The sequence below is a fragment of the Ailuropoda melanoleuca genome, chromosome 16 (assembly GCF_002007445.2).
Source record: "Ailuropoda melanoleuca isolate Jingjing chromosome 16, ASM200744v2, whole genome shotgun sequence".
Lineage (NCBI taxonomy): Eukaryota > Metazoa > Chordata > Mammalia > Carnivora > Ursidae > Ailuropoda > Ailuropoda melanoleuca.
This window is the reverse complement of record NC_048233.1, coordinates 62937067-62962285: the sequence shown is the minus strand read 5'-3', so window position 1 is coordinate 62962285 and position 25219 is coordinate 62937067. Positions and strand designations below refer to the sequence as shown.

Sequence of the window (25219 nt, the reverse complement as noted above, 5' to 3'; positions counted from 1 at the left end):
ACAAAAGTGGCAAATGATCTCAAAGAGAATGGACAGAGAGACCTCAGTTAGTCTAGTGGTTACGTGACAATTCCAGTAATCCCATCCATGAATGTGGACGTCCAGATGTGGGTTGGGGGCGGGATGGAGTGAAGAACCAGTGTGGGAGGGTGGTAGGGAACAAGATGTTGAATAATGTGGCAGTAACTATTTATAACGGCCATGAGTTGATACTTTTCATTTAATGCTCTTGTAGAGCTGGGATGTTTTAATCAAGTGGATATGTCACTTTTATAATCAAAAGATTTTAAAATAAAAACTAGAGAAGATGGATTGTTGGCTTATACACAGCATTTACTTCTTACAGTTGTGGAGGTTGAGAAATCCAAGATGAAGTTGGCAGCAGGTTGGTGTCTGGCTAGGGGTGGCTTCCTGGTTTATAGACAACTGTCTTCTCACTGTGTAAATGGTGGAAGGGGTGAGGAAGTGCCCTGGAGTCTCTTGTATAAGGACACTAATCCCATTTCATTAGACTCCACCCTCACGACCTAAGCACCTCCTAAGCTCCCAGCCTCCAGATACCATCATGTTGGGGATTGGGTTTCACCATATGAATTTTGGGGGGATAGAAACATTCAGTCTATAGCAATGTATGATGTGTAAATCTACTTATTCTTAGCCCAGTCCAAGAAGGGTGCCATTCTGGAGTGGAATCCTACTTTTCCTTAGGACATCTCAGGTCCCACTGTGAGTGAGGGTGTCAGCATCAACCCATATAATATGCTTAATTTATCTTTTAGTCTTGATATAAAAAAATAAACACAAATGGAAGTTCTTGTGTTTTCTTCCTGCCTCCCCATGCGTCTCATCTTTGGATCATCCTGGACAGATGCTTGATACATATGCCACACTTTGGAGATCACTGGACTAGAGGACAGGAAGATTGTTTGGGGATACGAACGGCAAACAGAGTAAAACATCATTTTAAAAATGTAGGGGTAGAAGTGACTGATTCTCTGTGGAGCAGGTGAAGAGCTTGTTTCTTTCATTTGTTCATTCAACGAACAATACATTGAGCAATTCCTGCCAAGTGCTGTATTATACGCTGGGGAGAAAAAGATAATTCACTTAGTCCCTGCCCCTGGGGAGCTCCCAGCTTAATGAGGAAGACTGAAATGCAAATGAGAAACTGCAGAATAGTGTATGGAAAGAGGTAGTACAAAATGTTCAGAGGACCTCACCTTCTGTGTGTCTTTGTTCCTTTTTTAATGGACTCTACTCTGACCACTGCTTTCAATGGCAGTGCCTCTTGCAAACAGCCTTCCCCCCATACAGGAGATGTTACAGTAGGCATTACCCTACTGTATCTTTTTTTATGCCACTTATCACCTTATAACATTCTCTATAATTACTTATTATTACTTACGGGAACTTAGTAAACATTTGAGAGTGGGTCGGTGGACTATTCATTCCTTATATTCATGGGGCAGAATGAGGTGTTTAGGTCATGGGTCATGATAAGCATGTACAGGGTTTAGACACATTGATGTTTCACTGTCTTTACTCAAAAGCAGAGTTAAATGAACATGACCCATTCCATTACTTAATAAGTTGCTAAACATTTCCTTTGTGCTAAACAGTATTGATGGAAATATTAACTCAGCAGTAGAATCACAGAAAAGATGCAGTTGTTCTAGTGACCCCTAGGACTGAACGCACCAGGTACTGTGTTCCTCTTCCATGCTGACACTTCGGGATGCAATGTAAGAAAGAGAGGTGGTTAGGTTGGGATGATAATAACAGTGTCAAGGTTATAATGTGATGCCTGAAACCGACCAATTAGTGCCATGCAGGGAAAGGGCTTGCCTTTTCATTCTAGACAGCCCTGGAATGTTGAAAATGACATAGGATGGATAGGAGGAAGGACAGCTCCTCGCTCCTAGAAAGGTCCTTGAAACTCATGCCCTATTGGTGGTTCATTTTAGCTCAGCTAAAATTTGCATCTTGGTGTATCAGGCGCTGTGCTAAGTGCTTTCCACTGATCATCTCACTGAATATGGGTAACAGCAATGTAGGTGTTATTTCCCCTATTATTTATTCATTTATGAGGGTTAGAGAAGTGAAGAATCTTGTCTAGGTTCCCTTGAAGCACAAATGGTGGAGTTGGGACTCGAATCTCTGTCTCTTTCACCCTGAATTGGTAGTTGCGTTTTTGCTCGACAATACAGCTAGACTGTGCTTCTGTCTTTGTTAATAAAGGAGAACCATTTTCTTAACATGCATTAGAGAAGTTTGAATTCCTGTAAGACACAGATGTGTGTTTTCTTTCTTAGTATCCCGTGTCTAATGACAATGAAATGATAGCATAATCATTTGTGAAGGTGACTCGGACAACCGCCCATCCGGTGACCTCAGCAACAGACTGTTCTCTTGCTCTTCTGTTTGTTCATTAAAACAAGCTTTAAAAAAACTGCATATATTCATTTAAATACTGACTTCATAGGGTAGGAAGAAGTGACATATCTAAGTTATCAATTTTACTTGTCTCACGATGTTTTGTCCTGTGAGTTTGGGTACAGGATGCATAATTTATGTGTCATAGAGCTAAAATAATTTTTTAAAGTTTCTAGTTTCAGGTAAATATATTTTATAATAAAACATGAACTTAAAAAAATCAATGAAATGATCATTTGGGTAATAGGCTGGATTGAAGATACCCACAGGATTACTGTAGTTGATTACTGTAGTTGAAATTGTTCCTGGAGCGTGAATCAAGCATTTTGGTCCAAACCATCTGATACTCCTAAAAAGCCTGGGCATCAGCCTGGGCTGAAAGTTTGATTCTTATACAATCCCTTAGCTTTATACTATTACATGGCCTGGCCTGGCTCCCACCCGGACTGGATATTAGCTACACGTTGGCTTTTGGTCTTACCAGGGACTGGGGAAAATAGGGTGAATTGCTTATGCAAATTTATCACCACCTCCCAAAAGGAGAGCACACGGCTCCCCCTCCAAGCATGTACCCTTTTCATAAATTCAACGACTATTTTTAGAGAGTGACACCAGAAAATTTAAAAATTTATATCATGTGCTAGAATTTGGCCTTTGTTTACTTAAACATTATTCAACCTGAGTATAAAATACACTGCTGGGGCCCTTTAAAACATTTTTTTTTGGTTAGGTTTTTAATTCAACTATAAAGACAATTCAAGTGAGAAACTTCAGTGCGTTGATTTTCTTCTTTGCGTCATTGCACTGTAATTAGCTGAGTTGCGTTTTAAAGGCAGCACAAGCACATCTTTCTTGTCTGTTTATGTCAGAAAAAAATGGCTAATGAGCACTTATCAAAAAGATGAACATTTTTTCATTAGATTAAGTAAAATCAAAAGAGATTTATAATGTACTATTATGTTTCAGCTTGGAATAAATTTAGGAATATAGCTGATATATTCACAGCTTCTTGAGAATTTCTTTGCATGGCAGGATCCTCCTTCCCCACCAGCTTGGGCCTCAGGGAAGTGCCCGTTTGTGGCAACTGGCTTTGTGAAGTCAAGGCACATTCCCAAAGGTTGGGGAATGCCCTGAATATTGTTCTTAAAATCTGAGTATCTGTGAAACAGGTGTCAAAATTGATTTCCTTTGGATGGGCTCGTGTTCTTTGCTACTTCACAATACACTTCTCCAAAATTGTTTGAAGAAAGGATTTCCCTCTACTTTCCACTAGTGGTTGGTCAAAATGCCACCTGGTACTCAGTATCACGCAGAGCATTCTCTTGTCTTGAGATTTTTGTGTGTGTTCAAGTGAATGAATATTAGTAGCCTCTGTGTTCCCCGAAGGTACAGGCAATGAAGGTTGATTCCTCAGGAAAGTTTAATGTAGAAATGTACAAGTTTAAGAACCTTCTCCTTGTAAATGTCACCTAGATGGCAGGTTATTTTCAGGTCATCAAAGATTCTAGGACATTACTTTCTTTTTTACTATGTGAGAGTTCAAATCTGTTTTTCTCAGTGTCTGCCTGGGGCTGTATGTGCATATGCACAAAACAAGGCTTTATATGGATAAAGAAGAACTTAACTTTCTCAAGTTTTTTGAGTTAACATAGGGTAAATGGACAAGAGATAAATTCTGTGTATAAAGAAAGTGAAAAATCAACTGCTCTGGACCCTAGAGACTTAATATAATCACATGACTTCTGTCCACCTAGCATACTTTTTGGGAAAACATTTTAATTGAAGTACAGCACATTCATAAATGAAAGAGGCTCGATAAGTTTCTACAGAGTAATATACCCATGTAAACACCATCCAGACCAAGTTGTAGAACATTAGTAACCCTGCAAAAGCATTCTTTATACCTCTCCCCAGTCATTATCAAAAGTAGTAATCATTCTGATTTCTGTCATTGTAGCTGATTCTGATGTTTTGGAACTTTATACGAGTGCAGTCATACAGCAAGTACTCTTTTGTGTTTCGCTTCTTTTCCTCAAAATTATTTCTGTAAGATATATTAATGTGATTATGTGTGTCAGAAAGTCATTTTTCATTGTTGGGTAGTACTCCATCCCATGAATCTACCAGTGTTTATCCATCCTACTATTTGTTTTGTTTCCCATTTGGGGCTATGTGAACAATGCTGCTGTAGATATTCTTGTATGTGTCTTTTGGTGACATATGTATGCATTTCTGTTGGATATATGCAAAGGAGTGGAATTGCTGGATCACAGGATATGTACTTGTACAATTTCAGTAGCTACTGGGAAATAGATTTCTGAGTTGTAGCTACCATTCACACTCCCACCGGGAGAGTGTTAAATTCTAATTGCTCTACATACTCACCAACAAAATATAAGTTTAGCCATTCTGAGGGGTTTAAAAGTGAAGTCATTGTGGTTATCGTTGCATTTTCTTGATAGTTAATGATGGTTAGCACCTTTTATTATGTTTATTGGCCATTTGGATATCCTCTTTCATTATGTGCCTATTTAAGTCTTTTGCTTATTTAAAAAAGTTTGAGTTGTCCATTTTTTTCCCATTGATTTTTAGAAGTTCTCTGTATATTTTGGATATGAATTCTTTGCTGGACATGTGTATTGCATACCTTACTGGTATCTTTTGATAAACATAAGTTCTTAATTTTGAAGAAGTTATATTTATTAATCTTTTCTTTTTATGGTAAGTGATTTTTATGTCCTGTATTCAGAAATTATTTCACTCACCCCAACATTGGGAATATAGCCTGTGTTACTTTCCAGAAGTATTATTATTCTTCCTTTTACATTTAGATCTGTAATTCATGTGGAATTGATATGTATGCATGCTTTGAGGTGGGTTAAAGTTTCATTGAAAAAATGTCAGTTTTCCCCCATTGCATTGAGTAGCACTTTTTTCATAAATTAGGTGGTCTTATATGCATTCATATAAGGGGTCTACTTATATGACCTATGAGGGTCTACTTTCTAGACCCTCCATTCTGTTTCATTGATTTATTTGTCTATCCTATGTCAATATCACTATTTTAATTACCCTACACTTTATCATATGTCTTGATATTTGATAATGTAAATTCTTTAACTTTATTCTTTTTCATGGGTTTTTTGTTGTTTTTTTTTTTTGACTATTCTAGCTCTTTTGCCTTTGCATGTAAAAATTTAGGATCAGTTTATTAATTTTTATAGAAAAGCCAGCTCAGGTTTCGATTGGGTAAGGTCAATGGGGAGAACTGACATCTTTGCAATGTTCAGTCTTCTAATCCATGGACATAGTATATCCCTCCATTTTTGTAGCTCTTCCTCAATTTCTTTCAGCAGTGCCTTGTAGTTTTCAACGTATGGGTCTTACACATTTTTTGTTAGCTTTGTTCCTAGGTATCTGGTATTTTTGATGCTGGGGATTCTTAGATAGCTTACATTATAGTAATGTGAATGATATTGTTTTAAAATTTAATTTTCCAGTTCAGTGTTAGTATATAGAAATATAGCTGATTTTTAAGTATGATGTCTATATCCCGTGACTTCTAAATTCACTTTTTAATCAATAGTTTATTTGTAGATTATTTTGAATATTTTATCTATATAATCATATCATCGGTGATCAATGACACATTTTTCTTTTAAAAATTAAAAAAATAATTTTAATAATTTTAATTTCTTTTCTTTGGACCACCATGCTTAATAGAAGTACAATGATGATAATGTTTAATAGTACATTAAACATTACAATGCTTAATAGAAGTCATGATTTCAGATACCCTGTTTTAGTCCCAATCTCAGGGGAAAAGGAAGTTTCCTTCTATTTCTAGTTTATCAGGATTTTTGAACATCATGAACAGGCATTGAATCTCATTAACTGCTTTTTTGGGGGCATCTATTTAATGACTGTATAATTTTTCTTAGTTAATGGGGTAAATTATATAGATTGATTTTCAAATGTTAAACTAGCCTTGTATTACTGTTATAAATTAACTTGGTTGAAATCTTCTTTTTCTGTCTCATAGGATTTGTTCTGCTAATATTTTTATTTGATTTTGTCAGATTTTTTTCATCTATGTTTATGAGAGAGATTGGCTTACACTTTTCCTTTCTGGTAATAATTATTTTTTGGTAAGTTTTAGTATGGGCCTCATAAAATGAGTTCAGAAGTGATTTTATTTAATCCACTCTATGAAATAGTTTATATAAGATTTGTGTTGGTTCTTTTTGAGATGTTTAAAGAATTCACTGATGAAGCAATTTGGGCCTGAAGTTTTCTTTATGAGTAGACTTTAAATTACAGATTCTTAATTTTAATGGACATAAGACTGTCTGAGTTATCTATTTTTTCTTGTGTCACTTTTGGTAAGCTAGTATTTAAAAAAAGTTATCTGTCCTTTTCATCAAAATTATCAGATTTATTGGTATAAAGTTATGTATAATGTCTCTTGTCTTTTTAATGCCTATAAGATCTGTAATGATGTTCTTTTTTCCTTTATAATATTACTGGCATTTTATCAATTCTTTTTTTTTATTTAAAGAGCCAACTTTTGGTTTTGTTGTATTCGTCCATTACAGGGATTGGCAAAATATGGCTCCTGGTCAGATCTACCCATCATCTGTTTTTGTAAATATAGTTTTATTGGAATACAGCCAAATCCATTCATTTATGTATCGTCTGTGCTTGCTTTTGTACTACAATGGCAGAATTGAATAGTTGTGACAGATCATGTAGTCCACAAGGTCTGAAATATTTACCCTTTGTCCCTTTACAGAAAAAGTTTACTGACCTGTGCTCTACTATACTTTTTTCTTAGTTAATTAATTTTTGTCCTTATCTTTTATTATTGCTCTTATACTTTCTTTGAGTTTAATTTGCTGTTCTTTTTCACACTTCTTGAGATGGATCCTTAGATCATTGATCTTTCATTCTTAGATTTTCATTTAATTACTGTATTTTCTCTAAGTGCAGATGAGCTGTATCCCACAAGTTTTTATATATTGTATTAGCATTATTATTCTGTTGAAAATGTGTTATTATTTCTATTGTGATTTCTTAACTCATAGGTTATTTACAACTTTATTCATTGATTTCCAGACATTTGAGGATTTTCAAAGCTTTTTCCTTGTTATTGGTTTTTATTTTAATTCCACTGTGGTGAGGGAGCATACTCTGATATTAATTCTTTGAAATTTGTTGAGACTTGTTTTATGGCCTGGTATATATTTATTTTAGTAACTGTTCCATAGATAATTGAAAATAAAGTATATCCTATAATCATTGGGTGCTATGTTAAGTTTGCTGATCACATTTTTCTAATTTTCTATATTTTAACTAATTTATTTTCTGCTTGTTCTTTTAGCTACTGAGAGAGGTATGTTAAAGCTGTCCACTGGGATTGGGAATTTGTCTGTTACTTCTTTGGTTTTGTTAGCTTTTGCTACATTTGAGACTGTATTATGAGATCTTCATGTTGAATTGACCTTCTGTCTTTACCAAAAATTTCTCTTTATATGTAGCAATACTTCTTGCCTTAAAATCTATATTATCTGTTTTTAGTACATTTACACCAGTCTTTTTTTGGATTAACGTTTATATGTTTTCCATCTCTTTTACTCTGAGCTTTTCTGTGTCCTTACAAATGTAAGTAATGTGTAGCTGGGTTTACAAAAAATCCGTTTTGACAATCTTTGTCTATTATTTGGAGTATTTAGTTACAACTAATGTAATTATTGTTATTTTTTTTCTCAAGTCTACTACCTTACTTTGTTTTTTGTTTGTCTCATCTGTGTTTTGGTCATTTCACCCTACATATTTCCTTCTTTTGGATTTAAAAATATTTTTGGGGCGCCTGGGTGGCACAGCGGTTAAGCGTCTGCCTTCGGCTCAGGGCGTGATCCCGGCGTTACGGGATCGAGCCCCACATCAGGCTCCTCTGCTGTGAGCCTGCTTCTTCCTCTCCCACTCCCCCTGCTGTGTTCCCTCTCTCGCTGGCTGTCTCTATCTCTGTCGAATAAATAAATAAAATCTTTAAAAAAAAATATATTTTTTCATTGCCTAGTTTCCCTTTTGTTAATTAAATATTCATTTTCTGTTATTTTTGTGATTATCCTAGAGGTTACAACATGCANTATTTTTTCATTGCTTAGTTTCCCTTTTGTTAATTAAATATTCATTTTCTGTTATTTTTGTGATTATCCTAGAGGTTACAACATGCATGCTGGACTTACAGTCAACCTTAAATTAGGATTGTTACCACTTACTGAAGAATGCGAGGACCTTAGAACACTATTACTGAATTTTCTCTACGATCCCTTTGCTACTGCTATGGAATATTTTTTTTTTAAAGATTTTATTTATTTATTCGACAGAGATAGAGACAGCCAGTGAGAGAGGGAACACAAGCAGGGGGAGTGGGAGAGGAAGAAGCAGGCTCATAGCAGAAGAGCCTGATGTGGGGCTCGATCCCACAACGCCGGGATCATGCCCTGAGCCGAAGGCAGACGCTTAACCTCTGTGCCACCCAGGCACCCCATGCTATGGAATATTTTAAATATCTATCTATATCTATGTATTTATGTTATATATACATCTTAAATACCACAAGACATTATTAATATTATTGTTTAAGGAGTCAGTATTAATTTAAATTTACCCACTTATTTACTCTTTCCACTGCTCTTCATTCTTTTCTGCATTATCGTGCTTTCATTGAGGATCATTTTCCTCCTGCTTAAAGAGTACCCTTCTGCATTTCTTTTAGTGTAGGTCTGCTGGGATGAATTCTCTCAGGTTTTGTTAAAATGGCTATTTATTTAGATTTCATTTTTGAAGGATATTTTCTCTGGGTATAGGATTCTAGCTTTGCAATTATTTACTTTAAGAACTTTAACAGTGCCATTCTTTTGTCTTCTGTTTTCCATTGTTTCCATTGAATAAGTCAGCTTAGTATTGTTGCTTTGAAAGTAAAATGTCTTTTCTTCTTTTCTTCAAGATTCTCTTTGTCTTTGTCTTTGGTTTGCAGCATTTTGTTATGGTTGCTTTTCTTTAATTTAACCAACTTAGAGTCAATGATTCTTGGATCTATGGCTCCATGTCTTTCAGTTTGGGAAAATTTTCTTTTTTTTTTTTAAATGATTTTTTATTATATTATGTTAGTCACCATACAGTACATCCCCGGATTCCGTTGTAAAGTTAGATGCTTCATTAGTTGCATATAACACCCAGTGCACCGTGCAATACGTGCCCTCCTTACTACCCATCACTGGTCTATCCCAATCCCCCACCCCCCTCCCCTCTGAGGCCCTCAGTTTGTTTCTCATAGTCTATAGTCTCTCATGTTTCATTCCCCCTTCTGATTACCCCCCCTTTCTTTATCCCTTTCTTCCCCTACCGATCTATTTTCTGTCAGTATCTCTTCAAATATTGCTTCTTACCCATTATCTGCCTCCTGTTTATCTAGAACTTTAATTACAACAATTACATCACTTTAAAAACAAAGTGCTGTCCTATATGTGTTGGTTATGGTTGTTCGTATTTTAAATCTTTTTATCTGTGTTTCAATCTGAATATTTAGACTGACCTATGTTCCAGTTAATTAATTTTTTCTTCTACTGTGACTAATCTATTGTTTAACCTACCTACTGAATTCATAATATAATGATTATATTTCATAGATTCCAGTGCTCTGGTAAAAATAGTCAGTTTTTTTTTTAATCTGTCTTTTGAACATATGAATGATAGTTTTTTGGGGACAACTTTAATTTTTTAATTTCAAATTTACAGAAGACTTGTAAGAATGGTGGAAAGCATTACTGTATATCTTCTAGCTAGAGTCTCAAATGTGTTACATTTTTCCCCCATTTGCTTTATCATCCTCTCCTCCATGCACAGGTGTTCTCCCCTGCCATGTTCACACACATTATTTCTTTCTGAACCATTTGAGAGAATATTACAGATGTATTTCTAAATTATTCAGATGTGTTTACTAAAAACAAGGAATTTATCTTACATAACCGCAGTACAACTATCAAAATTAGGAAGCTTAATATTGATACAATACTGTTGTGTGATCTACAATCTAAATTCAGATTTTATTGGTTATTCCAGTAATGTCCCTTATAGATGCATTTTCTTCCCCAGTGATCTAGGATCATGCATTACAATTAGTTGGCAGGGCTATTTAGTCTCTTTTAATGAAATAATTCTTCCACCCTTATTTGTCCTTCATGATCTTGATATTTTTAAGAGTATAGAACAATTACTTTCTAGAATGTTCTTTAATTTTGTTTTTTTCTGGTGTTCCATCATGATTAGATTCAGATAATGTATTGTTGCCAGAAATAACACAGAAGTGATATTGTGTCTGTCTTAGTCTGTTGGTTTGTTATTGGTGTTATTGACTTGGATAACTTGGTAAAATCATACTGTCTTTGTGTGTGATCAACCATAAAGTTGCTGTTATTGATTTGTAATGAGTGAGTAATTTGTGGGAGAAATATTTGGGGGCCATATAAATACTATGTTCCTTGCCAAACTTGTAACTAGTATATTTTAGCATCCATCAATGATTCTTTTTTTTTTTTTTTAAAGATTTTATTTATTTATTCAACAGAGATAGAGACAGCCAGTGAGAGAGGGAACACAAGCAGAGGGAGTGGGAGAGGAAGAAGCAGGCTCATAGCAGAAGATCCTGATGTGGGGCTCGATCCCAGAATGCCGGGATCATGCCCTGAGCCAAAGGCAGATGCTTAACCGCTGTGCCACCCAGGCGCCCCCCCATCAATGATTCTTGACTGAATTAATTATTACTATGAAATTAGCAAAATGATGGTTTTCTAAATCTATTATCCTTTCTACATTTATTACTTGGCATACTTTAGTAAAGAATAACTTTTCCTTCAACCCCATTTATTAATTTTGCAGACTTAAGAATTATTATTTAATTGAGAAGGTCATAATACATCGATCTAATTTTTTTAGAGAGGGGAGGGGCAGGAGGAGAGGGAGAGAGAGAGTCCCAAGCAGGCTCCACACCTAGCATGGAGCCCGTTGCAGGGCTCAATCTCACAACCCTGAGATCATGACCCAAGCCAAAATCTAGAGTCAGACACCCAACCAACTGAACACCCAGGCACCCCTCATTGATTTCATTTTTAAATCTAATGCTCAAATATTCCAGATTTGGCCATTTCAGACCCCCTTAGGCAGGCATCCATGAACTTTTGCCATCTTCTTTGAACATTTCTTTACTTGCTGGCACAACAAGATGTTCCGGGATCATCTTATTTTATCTGCTTCAACATTGGAATCAGTCATTTCTTTAAGGCATTCTCCTTTCTTTTAGTGAAGAAAGGTGTTTAGAACCTAAGATCTGGACACTTCAGTAGCATCATTTTGCTGCTGGAGTGCCATCATGTCTAGGTTCAATGGGGATAAGAAATTTCTATTTCTGTCTCTAATCTGTGAGTTCATATTGATACTCCGAAATTTAATCTAACACCAGAAGGTTCATTTTAGTTTTTCCCCTTTCTATTTGTAAATCCTTTCTCCAAGTGAGAAACCTGTCTCACATTATCCTCCGCATATCTACTCATTTTCCCAGTCTTAGATTCACAGAAAGCAGTTTCAGAATTTCTAACCCTACCACTATTAAAAACATGTGCACTAGCCAGTGTTTAGTATTTGTTAAAACATTTTTGTCTTTAGACTCAGGGTATATAGTCAAAACTCTGTGTTCAAAAGCAATTATTTTTCTCTTCAGTGTGATTGTTATTTATTTGAAATATAGTTGGACTCATTTGTTTCTGTTTATATTCCATTTTATATTTCTTTCCCTTCCATCATTGTTAATTTCATCATCACTATCATCATCACCATTATCTTATGTGAGTATGGAACATTAACATGGTCCCCAAATCCAAAATTACACAAAAAGCTATATTCAGAGGAGTATTATTTCCCCTTCTTCACCCCACCCACCTTGTTAATGCACCTCATTAGTTTCAGGTTCAACTTTCCTGAGTGTTCTTTTGTAAATATAAATAAATAATTATCCTATTAAAGCGTCAGCCTGAGAGATATGCATCTAATGTAACACACCCAGCAGTGTGCTGGGAAAGTCTCTGGGGATGGGGACTGGCTGGTGCCATCTTTACACGCTCCCTTCGCCGCGCTCTAGAGCACCAGCAGTGCCTGGAAGGGAGCTTTTCCGTGTTTGGTGCCCTGGGTTTTTGCAGCTGCTGCCCAGAGGACACCCCGTGATCACCTGGCTGCAGTAGCCAGGGATGGGGTAGGGGCTTGCATTCCTGGGTCCCAGGAGACTCTGACAGTCTGAGAAGCAGTTCTTGGCAGGGTGCCACCCCCAGGGCATTACACAGAAAGCAGATTGAAGCACTCCCACCCCCGCCCACCCCCCGTCCTGTGACTTTTGCCTGGCCTGGAGCTTCGGTCTGAGGAGCAGGCTTCAGGTCTGGCAGACATCTAGCGGCCTATAGAGCTGCTTTCAAGGAATACAGGCTGTGGATCCCATCTGACTGCTCTCCCTCTGCCTTGCTTCAGCTAGCCAGTATCTCCCAAAAAAGAGCCTATTTTCTCTTCTTTCTCATACAAAAGTAGCATACTATATATGCTTTCTTGCACTTTGCTTATTTTGACTGACTGCAAATACATCCTGGAAATCACTCCCTATCACAGCGTCTGTAGTTGTTATTTACAGCTGTGTAGTGTACCACCATGTGCCTGTACATAGTTTATTCTCCCAGTCTTCTATGTTTGGTTTATCCCAATATTTTTTCAATAACAAGTAATGATGTTCCTTGTTCATATGTATTTTTGTATTCTTGAAGATGTACCTTCAAGGTAAAAATTCTTAGATATGAGTCAAAAGGTAAACTTACTTGTGATTTTATTGGATATTGTGAGATTCTCCTCCCATAGATGTGGGGGACGTTCCCACCCGCAGTGTGTAAGAGTGTTTCTTTCCTTATGGTCCTGTCAAGAGAATGTGCTGTCAAGCTTTGTATTTTTACCAAATTTCATCATTGAGAAACAGTAACACAGCATAGTTATAATTTCTCTTATGATTGAAGTCCATCTTTTCATATGTTTAAAGGTCATTTAAAAACATTTGTGAATTATCTCTTTGCGACTTTCACGTATTTTTCTGTTGGGTTCTTAAAAATCTTAACCCCCTCAGTTTTAGAGTTCTTTACGTATTAGGGATGGATATTAGCCCTTTATCTCTGAAATCTGGTAATCATGGTCGTTTTAAAATTTGTGTGAGTCTCTGAGTCTCTTTATTGTCTTTTTTTAAAAAATAATTTTGGGTTTTGGTCATTTGTTCCTCTTTCCTGGTAGGCCTGGTTGGTTTTGATTAAATGCCAGACTTTGTGTATGAAACGTTGCAGAGGTTGTAGGTGGTGTTATTTTCCTCTAGAAATGATTTTGTTTCCCACTGGCTGACAGATGATATTTGGGTAAATAAGCTTGATCAAGGCTGGTCAATTTAAGGTTTGTCCTCCCTGTAAGGGAGTAGTTCTTCTCGGGTTGAACTTGAAAGTCTAGCATATTTGCCCTCCTCCTCAGCAGCCCTGAAAGCTGATTTGTGTGTCCCCAGCACAGTGAGACTCCTATTTTCTCCTTAGGTTTTTAGCCTTGTAGTCCGTTGCTTTCCTTGGGTTTGTCTGTCTCCTCAGAGCACCTGCTGTGTGGGAGACGCAGATGCCCCGAGGGGAACCTGCACCCCCAGGCTTACTTCTCTGCAGCTCATGCTCCAGGATGTTGGCCTGTCACTTTTTGACCCCTCTTCCAACCTGACAAGACCACCAGGAGCTGTAGGCTGCTGCCGTCTCGCAGGCTTTATTCCCCACAAATACCTGGATGAGAAGCAGCGGTGGCAAGAGCCGGGCTCCCTTGAGTGCGTCCCCACGGCTGCAGCCTGGAAAGTCCTGCTGCCTTGACTATTTGCTCCTAGCCTCAAGCAGCTCTTCTTTTACATTCCATCTATCTTTGATCGCAGCTCTCAAACAGAGGGGTTATTCTGATACTGGTTGTTCTATCATAGCTGGTGACACGAGTCATCTCTCCACTTAGCACGTTTCATTGAATTTGTATGGAAATGAGAGAACACAGTCAAATCGACAAAGCATTTTAAAATTGACAAGGAAATTGGCCTGCTCATACGCCGCTGGGGAGGGTAGACTTGGGTACCACCGTTCTGGAGGGCACCGATGTATATAAAAATCTTTAACAAATCATTTGCCCTTGGACTCAGCAATTCTGCTTCTAGGTGTTTAGCCTAAGAAAATAATCGCAGATGTGTGGGAAGATTTATTTACAAAGATTCTAATCCCAGTCAATAAAACTGGAGTCAGAATCCTAAGTATGCAACAATAGAGGATTTGATGAACCGTGGTGCTTCAATACAATGGAATGTTATGGAATTCGACATTACAATGATGTAGAAGGATATGTACACGTGCTAATGATCTGTTGTTAAGCACAGAAATAATCACCAGCATGTGCAGTACGGTCCAATTCAAGAATGCACGTACAGATACGTACATATAGGACTGGAATAATGCGTATAGCTGGTTGCGTTGTTGGGTATCCCCCCTTTGTTATGCATATTTAAAATTTTTTCCAGTTTTGGAAAGTTACTTTGGTTCCAAGAAAAAAATTCATACACTTAAAAAAGCCTGGTAGCTGGTAGGCCCACTTGATGATATTTTCTGGCAAACATTTTATTTTATGCTGGTTGCCCGAGTTCTCTCTTTATGCCTTTGGTGGTATTACAGATTTCATCAGAAATGTACCCACCTCGGGATTCCTGGGTGGTGCAGTTAAGTGTCCGACTCTTGGTTTTGTCTCAGGTCGAGCTCTCAGGGTCTTGAGATTGAGCCCCGCCTCGGGCTCCATGCTCAGTGTGGAGTCTCCTTAAGACTTTCTCTCCCTCTGCCCCTACCCACCCTCTCAAATCAATCAATCAATCAATCAGTCAGTCAATCTGGAAGGAAAGAAGGAAGGAAAGGAAAAGGAGGGAGGGAGGGAAAGAGAGAGAGAAAGAAAGAAAGAGATGGGGCGCCTGGGTGGCTCAGTCGTTAAGCGTCTGCTTTCGGCTCAGGTCGTGATCCTGGCATTCTGGGATCGAGCCCCACATCAGGCTCCTTCACTGGAAGCCTGCTTCTCCCTCTCCCACTCCCCCTGCTTGTGATCCCTCTCTCGCTGGCTGTCTCTGTCTCTGTCAAATAAATAAAAACTCTTAAAAAAAAAAGAGAGAGAGAAAAGAAAGAAAGAAAGAAAGGAAAGAAAGAAAGAAAGAAAGAAAGAAAGAAAGAAAGAAAGAAAAAGAAAGAAAGAAAGAAAAAGAAAGGGACTTGCCTTGAAAATACTTTGTGGCACAGAAGACCTCCATACAAATAAACTTAAAATTCCCACTAGTCAAATTCAAACAGAGGCTTCACTTGTTTCTGTCAGTGTTTGCAAAAGCCTTTTTAGTAAGGATTCCTTTAAAAAAGTAAATAGATTTGTGACAAGGACTTGGATTATAAGGGAAGATTTATTTCCTAGGAGAAACATCGAATTTCCTTTTGAAACTGATTGCCAAAATTGAATGAAATTGCTTTTGTAAACCTGAAATCAAGATTTTGGCCACCATCCTTACCCTTTTTTTCTTTCTTCTTGAAGGCCTGCTCCAAGACAGCAATCACCAGCTATGACCTGTTGGGTTTCGAGGTTGCTTCCTAGGAAGGTCCATTCCTTGGGCACGTCACGAAAGAGCCAGAGAGTTATGGATTGTCATCGACACCATGAGGCCTATGGGTACTTCTTACCCATCCAGACGAGATGGCAGGACAATGACCAGTACGGCCACGTGAACAATGCCGTGTACTACAGCTACTTTGACACTATTATCAACCACTACCTGATCAGGTAGGCGTGGCTTCTGAGCCCCATGTCCTCCTGTCATTCCTCCGGCTTGCCCTCTGCTGGGAGCTCATGCAGGGCATAACGGGAAGAGATTCCTTCCATTTTCTTCTGCTAGGGCACCCTTTTGTTGAGCCCACTGAAAGTCAGATGGTTCAAGAGGGGAACAGGAGGACCGACATGTGAGGGAGAAAGCGTCGCCCTGCTGCTCCTGCAGTCTCAGGTGTTCATGTATCTTGGTCCTTTGCACTAAATTGGCAGCAAATGTGCAGCCTTTGAATCTCAAATGAGCATCTACACAAAAAACCGCATATATGTAAACTTGAGCAGACAGTAACATCAGCCCTCGGGCCTTTTTGTGAGAAAAGCAGCTGCTTCCCCCAAACAGGGCACCGGAGGGGGAAGGAGTGAGTAAGGATATAAAGATGTGTTATAGCCTCTGAATGCAGTGACGACATGATTGCCTTTTGATGCGTGATTGCAAGGTGGTTAGTATATATTTAGTTAGTATAATTCTCTATGTGAAAGATTGTATTGTAAAAAGAAAAAAAGAAAGGTCGTGTTGTATAGACAGATCGGAGTAAATCCTGCCTCCACTTTGCATTAGCCGTGCAATTTTAATCAACTTATTTAACCATATTGAGTCTATAGAGAGCTTTCTCTGTGTCTAGTACTGTGAAGCATTTTATACAGACTTTTTAAATTAAGGTATAACTGACATGCAACATCGTACTAGTTTCGGGTGTCAATGTAATGATTCGATATTTGTATATGCTGTGGTCACCACACTAAGTCTGTTACTATCCATCACCATGCAAAGTTACAAGCCTTGTTTTTTTTCTTGTGATGAAAACTTTTAAGATTTACTCTTTCAGCAACTTTGAAATATGCACGACAATATTATTGACTAGTCACCGTGCTGTACATTACATCCCTGTGACTTATTTTTTTAATAACTGGAAGCTTGTACCTCTTGACCCCCTTCACTCATTTCTCTTACCCTCCATTCGTCTCCCCTGTGGCACCACCACTCTGTTCTCTGTATCCAGGAGTTTCATTTTGTTTTTAGATTCCACATATAAGTGAGTTCATATGGTATTGTCTTTCTCTGTCTGACTTAATTTCACTCATCAATACCCTCAAGGTCCATCCATGTTGTCACAAATGGCAAGGTGTCATTATTTTTTATGGCTGAGTAATATTCCATTGTGTATATATACATATATACAATATATGTACATATATATACAGTATATACACATATATACTATATATATATACTTCATCTTTACCTGTTCATCCATCAGTGCATACTTATGTTTTTTCCATATCCTGGTTATTGTTCAGTGAACATAGGGATGCATATATCTTTTCAAATTAGTGTTTTCATTTGCTTTGGATAAAAACCCAGAGGTGGAATTGCTGGATCATATGGTATGCCCATTTTTAATCTTTTGAGGAACTTCCATACTGTTTTCCATGGTGGCTATACCAATTTTAAATCCCTACCAACAGTGCACAAGCGTTCCCTTTTTTCCACTTCCTTGCCAAAAGTTGTTATTCTTCGTCTTTTTGAAATAGCCATTCTAATAGGTATGAGGTGGTCTCTCATTGTGGTTGTGATTTGTGTTTCCCTGATGATGAGTGATATTGAGCATCTTTTCATGGTCTGTTGGCCATCTGGATGTCTTCTCTGGAAAAGGAGCTATTCCGATCCTCTGCCCATTTTTTAATTGGAGTGTTTGATTTTTTGCTATTGATTTGTGTGAGTTTTAAGAATAATCTCATCATGGGGGCTCCACCGTCCTGACCTCATCTAAACCTAATTACCTCCCAAAGGGTCCATCTCCTAATACCACCCTATTCTGGGTTATGATTTCAAAATATGAATTTTGGGGAGAATATAGTCATGCCATCCATAACATGGCATGTCTGTGGCTTTTGAATATCTTTCATTTATGAATCTGGGAAGTCGATGTGTAGATAATGATGATCGAGTGAGTCCTTTATCGATTGAGGGTTGTGTTTGTGTGGTCCCAGTTTGTTTGAAACTGTTTCACACAAGACCTATTTCTGCCAGTTTGGAGGGGGAGGGATAGGGGTTAGCAGCATGTAAGGAAGAATTCCTGACAGAACAGAGTGTCCTTTCTCATGTAGGGGTCTCCAGATATTACACATTTACTCCAAAATGTGAAAACCCTGGCCACTGTGGCCAGGGACTTCCTAGTCATGACATACTTTTTCTCGGAGATCTGACGATTGTCTAAGAGGTGGCTCACTGACTGTCAGAAGCCAAGGCAGCACCACATAAAGGTGTGAGAACATGAGGAAGACCAGCTGAGGAGAGCCAACCTTGTCTCACCAATGTGAGGTAATATGAGGAAGGGCAGCTGGTCCAGTGGAAGCAACACATCTTGGCCTGGCTGGCACACTCACCTTTCACCTGGCTTTCTACAGATGGGCAGTGCTGGATGGGCACTGAACACCTATGGGATAGTCAATGAGCAACATTCCCATCTAGAACATTCCATCTTTGAGGGGAATTTTCTATAGGAGAGAACCAGGGAGTTGTGGAAGGCATGGTGGGGGGGGGGGCAGAGAAAGACAGCAGAAGAGGCTGCAGCCTACCCAAAGTTCCCATCACTTTGACACGCGGAAGGGGTTAAGTCATTCTTGAACAGTTTATCGCTCATCAATTGTAATTAAATATGTTTGTATTAAATTATGTTCTGTAATTAATGTAAAATCCTTTAGCCTGTGCTGTTATTAGAACCAGATGCTGAAGTACCAACAATATTTCAACATGACTGTGCTGCCTCGCCAGCTGTCTGACTGTAATTACTTTAATCTCAGCTTGTTATCTAATTATCACCTTTGTAAAGGGAAAAGTGCTCTCTAATGCTTACTGATTGTTTCAGAGGATGATGAGGAGCGGGGAACAGCTGTCAGAGATCGTGGGCCCTGCTTATCACAAGGAGGGAACTTACCCTGAAGCCTATTCAGGGCAAGACTACTGGGGGGAATAAAAAAAGCCGTCCCGGGCAGGAACGGGAGCCTGGCCCGTGAGGGGAGACAGTTGGTGAGGTGGTGAAGGGTGCGGCCCCCGTGGGCAAACTGTCAGGTGACACCTGCTTCTTCCAGGGATGGCCGGAGGACAGGTTACTCACTGTGTGCAACTCCGTTGCTTCGTCTGTCACATGGAGGCTAGAATCTACATCAGAGGATTGTTGGAAGGTGCGGGGAGATGATGCACATGCCTTCAGCGCAGTGCTTGACAAGATGCACACACTCGGTAAATGTTAACTGTTCTTCTTCCTTTTAAAAAAAAAACCTCACCACTGGTTTTCTCCATCTTAGGCTTTACAGCCAAATCTGAAACAATTGAAAATGGATAGCTACATGCCAGCAACTTGGTATTATCAGGTTGTTTTCCAAATTATGTTAAAGTTCTGTCCTTTGGGGACTGAAATTTACCTTTGCATTGCCTTTTCAGAAATGGTTCACCGCGTCAGTCCAGAGTATAAATAAGCATTGTCAGGGAAATCTTGGAGCTCTTAAGGGGAATAAACTTTTGGAGCATCTTTCAGTACTTCGTGTGTATATTTGCATGTCAGCAGTTGATGTAACTGTAGTTCATTCCAGAATAATCATTAAAGCATATTCCCTTAAGCTGTTTATCAAGCTTTTAATATCCTCCCGTGCTTTACCTCTCAGGAGCTGCACTCCCATCCGAGGGGAGTTGGACCACACTCCCGCCCTGAGAAGAGCATGTCCACCTCCCCCAGTAGACCGTGAGCGCCTCAAGGGCAGGCGGCACCTTCGTCATTTATATATACCGAGTATATTGCCTTGCCGGGCTCATATTTTGTCCTCTGTGAGTGGTCCCTGAAAGAGCTACCAAAATAACTCATTGTTCGACCATGCTGGATCACCGGGGTCTTTTCTTTCCTACCGGTATGAAGAAGCACTCCTCCTGGGGCTGTGCAGTAGGTCTGTCTCTCATGGTTGTGCTTGTCCCTCGGGACTGCCTCGTCCTCCTATCAGGAAACTGCAAAGCGGGCCTGTGGGGGAGACCCGTCGGATCCCCAGCGGAGTCTGACCGTAATGGTGATGGGTCAGCTGTGTGTGCAGCAGGAGGCCCCAGTTGGCGTGCTCCGACACATGCCACCTGAGGACAGCAGTGGGTCTCTAATGTCAGGAATGTCCAGCTGCAAAGGGGGCTGCTTGATGAGCTGGGGCTCCCGCCGTTCATCAGAAGAGCATGAGCGTTCCGAACTTCACGTAAACTCCCTTCAGTAGGAGGTATACACCAGGCTCCGGAGTCACTCTTCGTTAGAGTATCTTTGCCTTTTGAAGGAAAAATCTCCAAATGAGAGAAATAACCCAGCAACGACTTCCTTAACGAAATATCTGCCTGTAGTCTCATCTCCCGTCACGTCCCTAGCGGTTCTTGCCTCTCGCGCAACAGCAAGCTGCCTACGATTCCTTGCAGGCAGCTTGCTGACGCTCAGCTGTGCCTTCAGTCCACCTGTTGCCATCCCCTGGCGTGCCCTTGCTCCTGTTCTTCATGCCCTGACTCTTCCCAGCTTTCGGTGGCCACCCCACCACCCCTGTCAAGTAGAATTTGTGCCCATTCTCGCTATTCCCACAGGCTCCTGCATTTTCTATGTCAGAGATCCACAAACTTTTCAGTAAACAGCCAGTTACTAAATATGTTAGGCTTGGGTGGCCGTGGGTCTCGGTTGCACCTACTCGGCTCTGCTGTTGTAGTGGGAAAGCAGCCCTGGGCGGCATGTGCACGAACACATGGCTCTGTCCAAGAAAATATGGTAGCTCCCTACTGACTCTACTTTCTCTGTGCTCTTGTGTTTTCGTAGCTTGAGTCATTGTTCTGGCTCCTTGGCATAGATTGTTAATCTACCAGTACTGAGTTGTTCCTCTTGTAATAACCTGTCACCCTAATCTGAACCCCTCAAGGTAGGGACTTTAGTGTCTTAGCCTCAGTTTCCTCCAGAAGCAGAGCTGAGACGAGATCTTGCCTACAAGCAGTTTGCTTTAGAAATGGACCCCAAGGAGCAAGAGTAGGGACCTAAGAGTATGAACTAGAAGAAGGAAAGCCAGCCCAACGTGACTGAGCTAATCATCAGTGTGGGCACAGTGGCTGAATTCCACTGGAGATCCCTGAGGAGCCATGTAGAACGGACCTCAGAATTGTCTGCCCACAGGACAGAAATGGGGAGCCCTTATCTCCCAGTTCCATCCCTTGTTGATCAAGGCTTGCCCCCACGGTGTTAGCTCCCTGATTTTTCCAAGTCTCTGCAGGGGTCAGAATCATAGAGCAGATTCCTGCCACCTCCCATGAGGTTGGGGCAGAGGCCCCCAGGGCAGAAGAGACTCTTCATGCTACCGAGGCAGGGGGCCGTCAGGTCACTCCTTGGCATGGCCAGTTGCTGCGGCAAGGCTGGAGTAGAAAGGAAGCTTCAGGGGATATGAGGCAGCCCAGCAGAGGCGTCCATCCTGTGTAACGTACATTTTCCGTCATCTAGCACGGGAGCTGTGTGTGCCGAGGAGCACTGGCTAAGAGGACACCTCGGTGCCAGACTGCCCATGTTTCAGTCCTGGTTCCGCTCCTTACTGAATGCATAACCTAGGCAAACTCTTTAGTGTCTCTGTTCCTCATTCCCTTATCTCCAAAGTGGCAATCAAAGAACTTAGAGCAGAGGCTGTTGTGAGGTTCAAAGTGCCTAGAAAAGGGCCCAGGTCACATGCTCAGCGGATGCTAGTTATTAACAGGCACTTAGTAAATATTAAAGAATTTTTAACAGTGGCCTTTTGTAAGTCAATGGGCTATCTTTGCTTATTTATTTTTTTGGTTTTATTATATGTCTTTATTCATTTATTGTATCTGTTAGAAAAATGGAAAAGCGAAAGACAAATCAGTAGGGCCACATGTCTCCAAGAAAATGGGAGGAAATATATTTCTTTGAGGATGTGAAGAATTTTCCTATGTGTTTTCTTTTTTAAAAAGATTTTTATTATTAAAGTATAGCTGGCCTACAATATTACATTATTTCAGGTTATCTTTGCTTATTTTTGAAAATAAAATATATTCTTCCCAAATTGAACTTGAAATTCCTTACCAAATAAGATGCATATAAATCATTCTTTTTTACTAGAAATAGAAAAATAAGAATTTGGAGATGAGGAGGAAGACCTAAAACATCATCCTTATGCTGGTGTTTTATGAGATTATTGAGCGTGACATTAAACCCTGAGCTTCCTGGCACCCAAGAAAACAGGAGAACGAGATGAGCCATGCAATTGTCATTACCTGATAGAAGAAAACATGATATTTCTTCCAGAGAAACAGACAATTTTTTTCTCTCAAATTAAATTCTAAGAGGAATTCAAAGGAGTTTCCCAAGCAGGCTTGAACCATAAAATCATATGGATGTAAATAGCCTGGAAAGAAGGGTTTTGTCTGGGGCTTGAGCTGTGCTCGGCGCCTTGGGTGCTCGATGAGTAAAAGCATAATATGGAAAGTGTTCTCAGTAGCGGAGTCTGTAAGAGGCAGCATCGTGCTGCCGATGACTGGCATAAAAGAGGGACTCTACCGGCACGGCTTGGAGCCAGGGTGGAGGAGAGAGGTGAGCGGGTGTGCCACTGGGGGTGTGTTTGGGGGCTTGAGGAGCAGCCCGTAGGTCTCTTCGGCTGCCCTCCTTGCTGACCCCTCAACCAGCCTCTACTGATTCCTCTATCCCGTGGTCTCGTCCCTTATTCCCCAACTCGGGCTCGATGAGCAGATTCCGCGGCGCCGCTTCCTCCTGGGGGCAGGTGGGGACAGCTGTCCTGCAGTTGCCCTGCTGGGGAGGCCTTGAGCTGTCCCAGGCAGGCTGGCATCCTGCGGGGCTCCGTTGTCGTTTCTCCTGCGGAGCGACGTCCCCCAGACCCAGACAAGGCCACAGTCCCTCTTGAGTACATTTGCATCTAAGGGCTTCTATTAACAGATGGATCCTCTATCAGTCTGAAGGCCTCAGTTAAAATACTATGATCTGTCTCCTTGAGCCCAAGGAAATCTCATTATAAATAAAGTAATCTCATTTGCGGGTGTGTTCTATAACCCACAGGCTCGGAATGTACGGATACAGTATGCCTGGGAAGTAGGGCTGTCAGATTAATACATTGTGTGAAAATTGGGGCCGGAGGTCACCAGTCTCCTGATACACAAATCTCCCTCTGAGAATCTCATTTCATTCAGACTATCAGTTAGATTAGAAATACCCTAATTATCCCACTGAAATTAAATTACTTTATGTTAGGGTGATATAATGAACAACCATAAAGAGGATATATACAACCAATCATCTTATTAGTCACAGCAAGACCAGACCATACACTAAACGGACCTTGCTGGTTATCGTCAGCTAGTCTGTCACACAAGAAAGGGACGAGGGAAAGAGGAAAATGAGAGAGGTTAGCCCTGCTTCTGCTTTGGGCGGGTCGTCTGTTTTTCCTGGACAGGTGTGGGTTCCTCCCGTGTTCCTCTGCTGCATTGCTAAGAGTTTCTCCCCGAAGGTACCACCCCTGGTCATTAATGAAAGAGCTATGAAGAGTCCACTGCATTCTTGACCTTACTCACTGCCGTGGGGGTGTGAGGCCTAATGACTTAACAGGTAGGACCAGCATTCATTGCGCTTCACTTTTTACCCCACACACCTTCACGGTACCTGTCAAGTGATTTGACTGTGTTGCTAAGGTACGCTTGTTCTCCACAGAAAGACTAACCTCTGTCACTTGTATTTGTTGATAATGCTTGCTGCTGTAATTACCCCCAAATCTCAGTGACATAACACAGTGAATATTTATTTCTTGTTAAAATCGCTAATACAGGTCAGTGTGTGTGTGTGTGTGTGTGTGTGCGTGTGTGCACATGAGTGTGTCCATGCCGTCATTCAAGAGCCCACCTTGTGGCTCTGGCTGCCTCTAGCTCAGAATTCACACTAGTGGGACTCTCACGTTTTGGGGCCGGCTAGTTCCTTGTGGATGGAGGGCTGTCATGTGTTGTAGGATGTTTAGCCGCGTCCCTGGCTCTCCCACTAGATGCCAGTAGGACATTCTCCCAGTGTGACAACCAAAAATGTCTCCAGACGTTGCCCCATGTTCTTGGAGAGAGGGGGACAAAATTGCCCCCAGTTGAGAGCCACTGCTCTACATCCGTGGAGCCTTCCGTGTTCATCAAGGAGGTGGGCAAGTACAGCAAGGAGGGCTCTGCAAGAGGGTTTTATAAGCCATGCCTGGAAGTCGCGCACATCACTTCCGCCTGTACTCTGCCAGCCAGAAATCACGTGACCTCACCTAACCGAAAGGGAAATGTAGTCTAGACGTGTCTCCAGGAGAAGAAGGAAATGGAGCTGCTTCTACATGAGGCATCCTGCCACACTGACCTTCTTCAAGGACAAACCAAGGATACACCAGAACCTGAGATTTGGTACCTCCCTTTACTAGCACCTGAGGCTCTCAAGACTGCTGGTTGCCACCTGGGAACCCACCTAGGCCTGCTTTTTTGTGTGTCCACCTTCCTTTGCCTCCCTATCAAAGCTCATCTGTCTTGCCTTCCACCGTTTGTGCAGAGCCCTGATTTCTTTTTCTTTTTCTTTCTTTCTTTCTTTTTCTTTCTTTCTTTCTTTCAGCCAGCGAGAGAGGGAACACAAGCAGGGGTAGTGGGAGAGGAAGAAGCAGGCTCACAGCAGAGGAGCCTGATGTGGGGCTCGATCCCATAACGCTGGGATCACGCCCTGAGCCGAAGGCAGACGCCTAACCGCTGTGCCACCCAGGCGCCCCA

General features: G+C 40.5%; 1 protein-coding gene across 6 annotated transcripts in view; it reads left to right on the top strand.

The window, feature by feature from the left end:
* The window catches only part of LOC100479327, a 200226-nt gene that overhangs the window by 93032 nt on the left and 81975 nt on the right, over positions 1-25219 (top strand). For all 6 annotated transcript variants that reach the window (XM_034644578.1, XM_034644577.1, XM_034644576.1 and 3 more), the window contains one exon: positions 16138-16383. In XM_034644578.1, coding sequence (XP_034500469.1) covers positions 16138-16383 — 246 coding nt within the window. The remainder of the gene's footprint in view (positions 1-16137; positions 16384-25219) is intronic.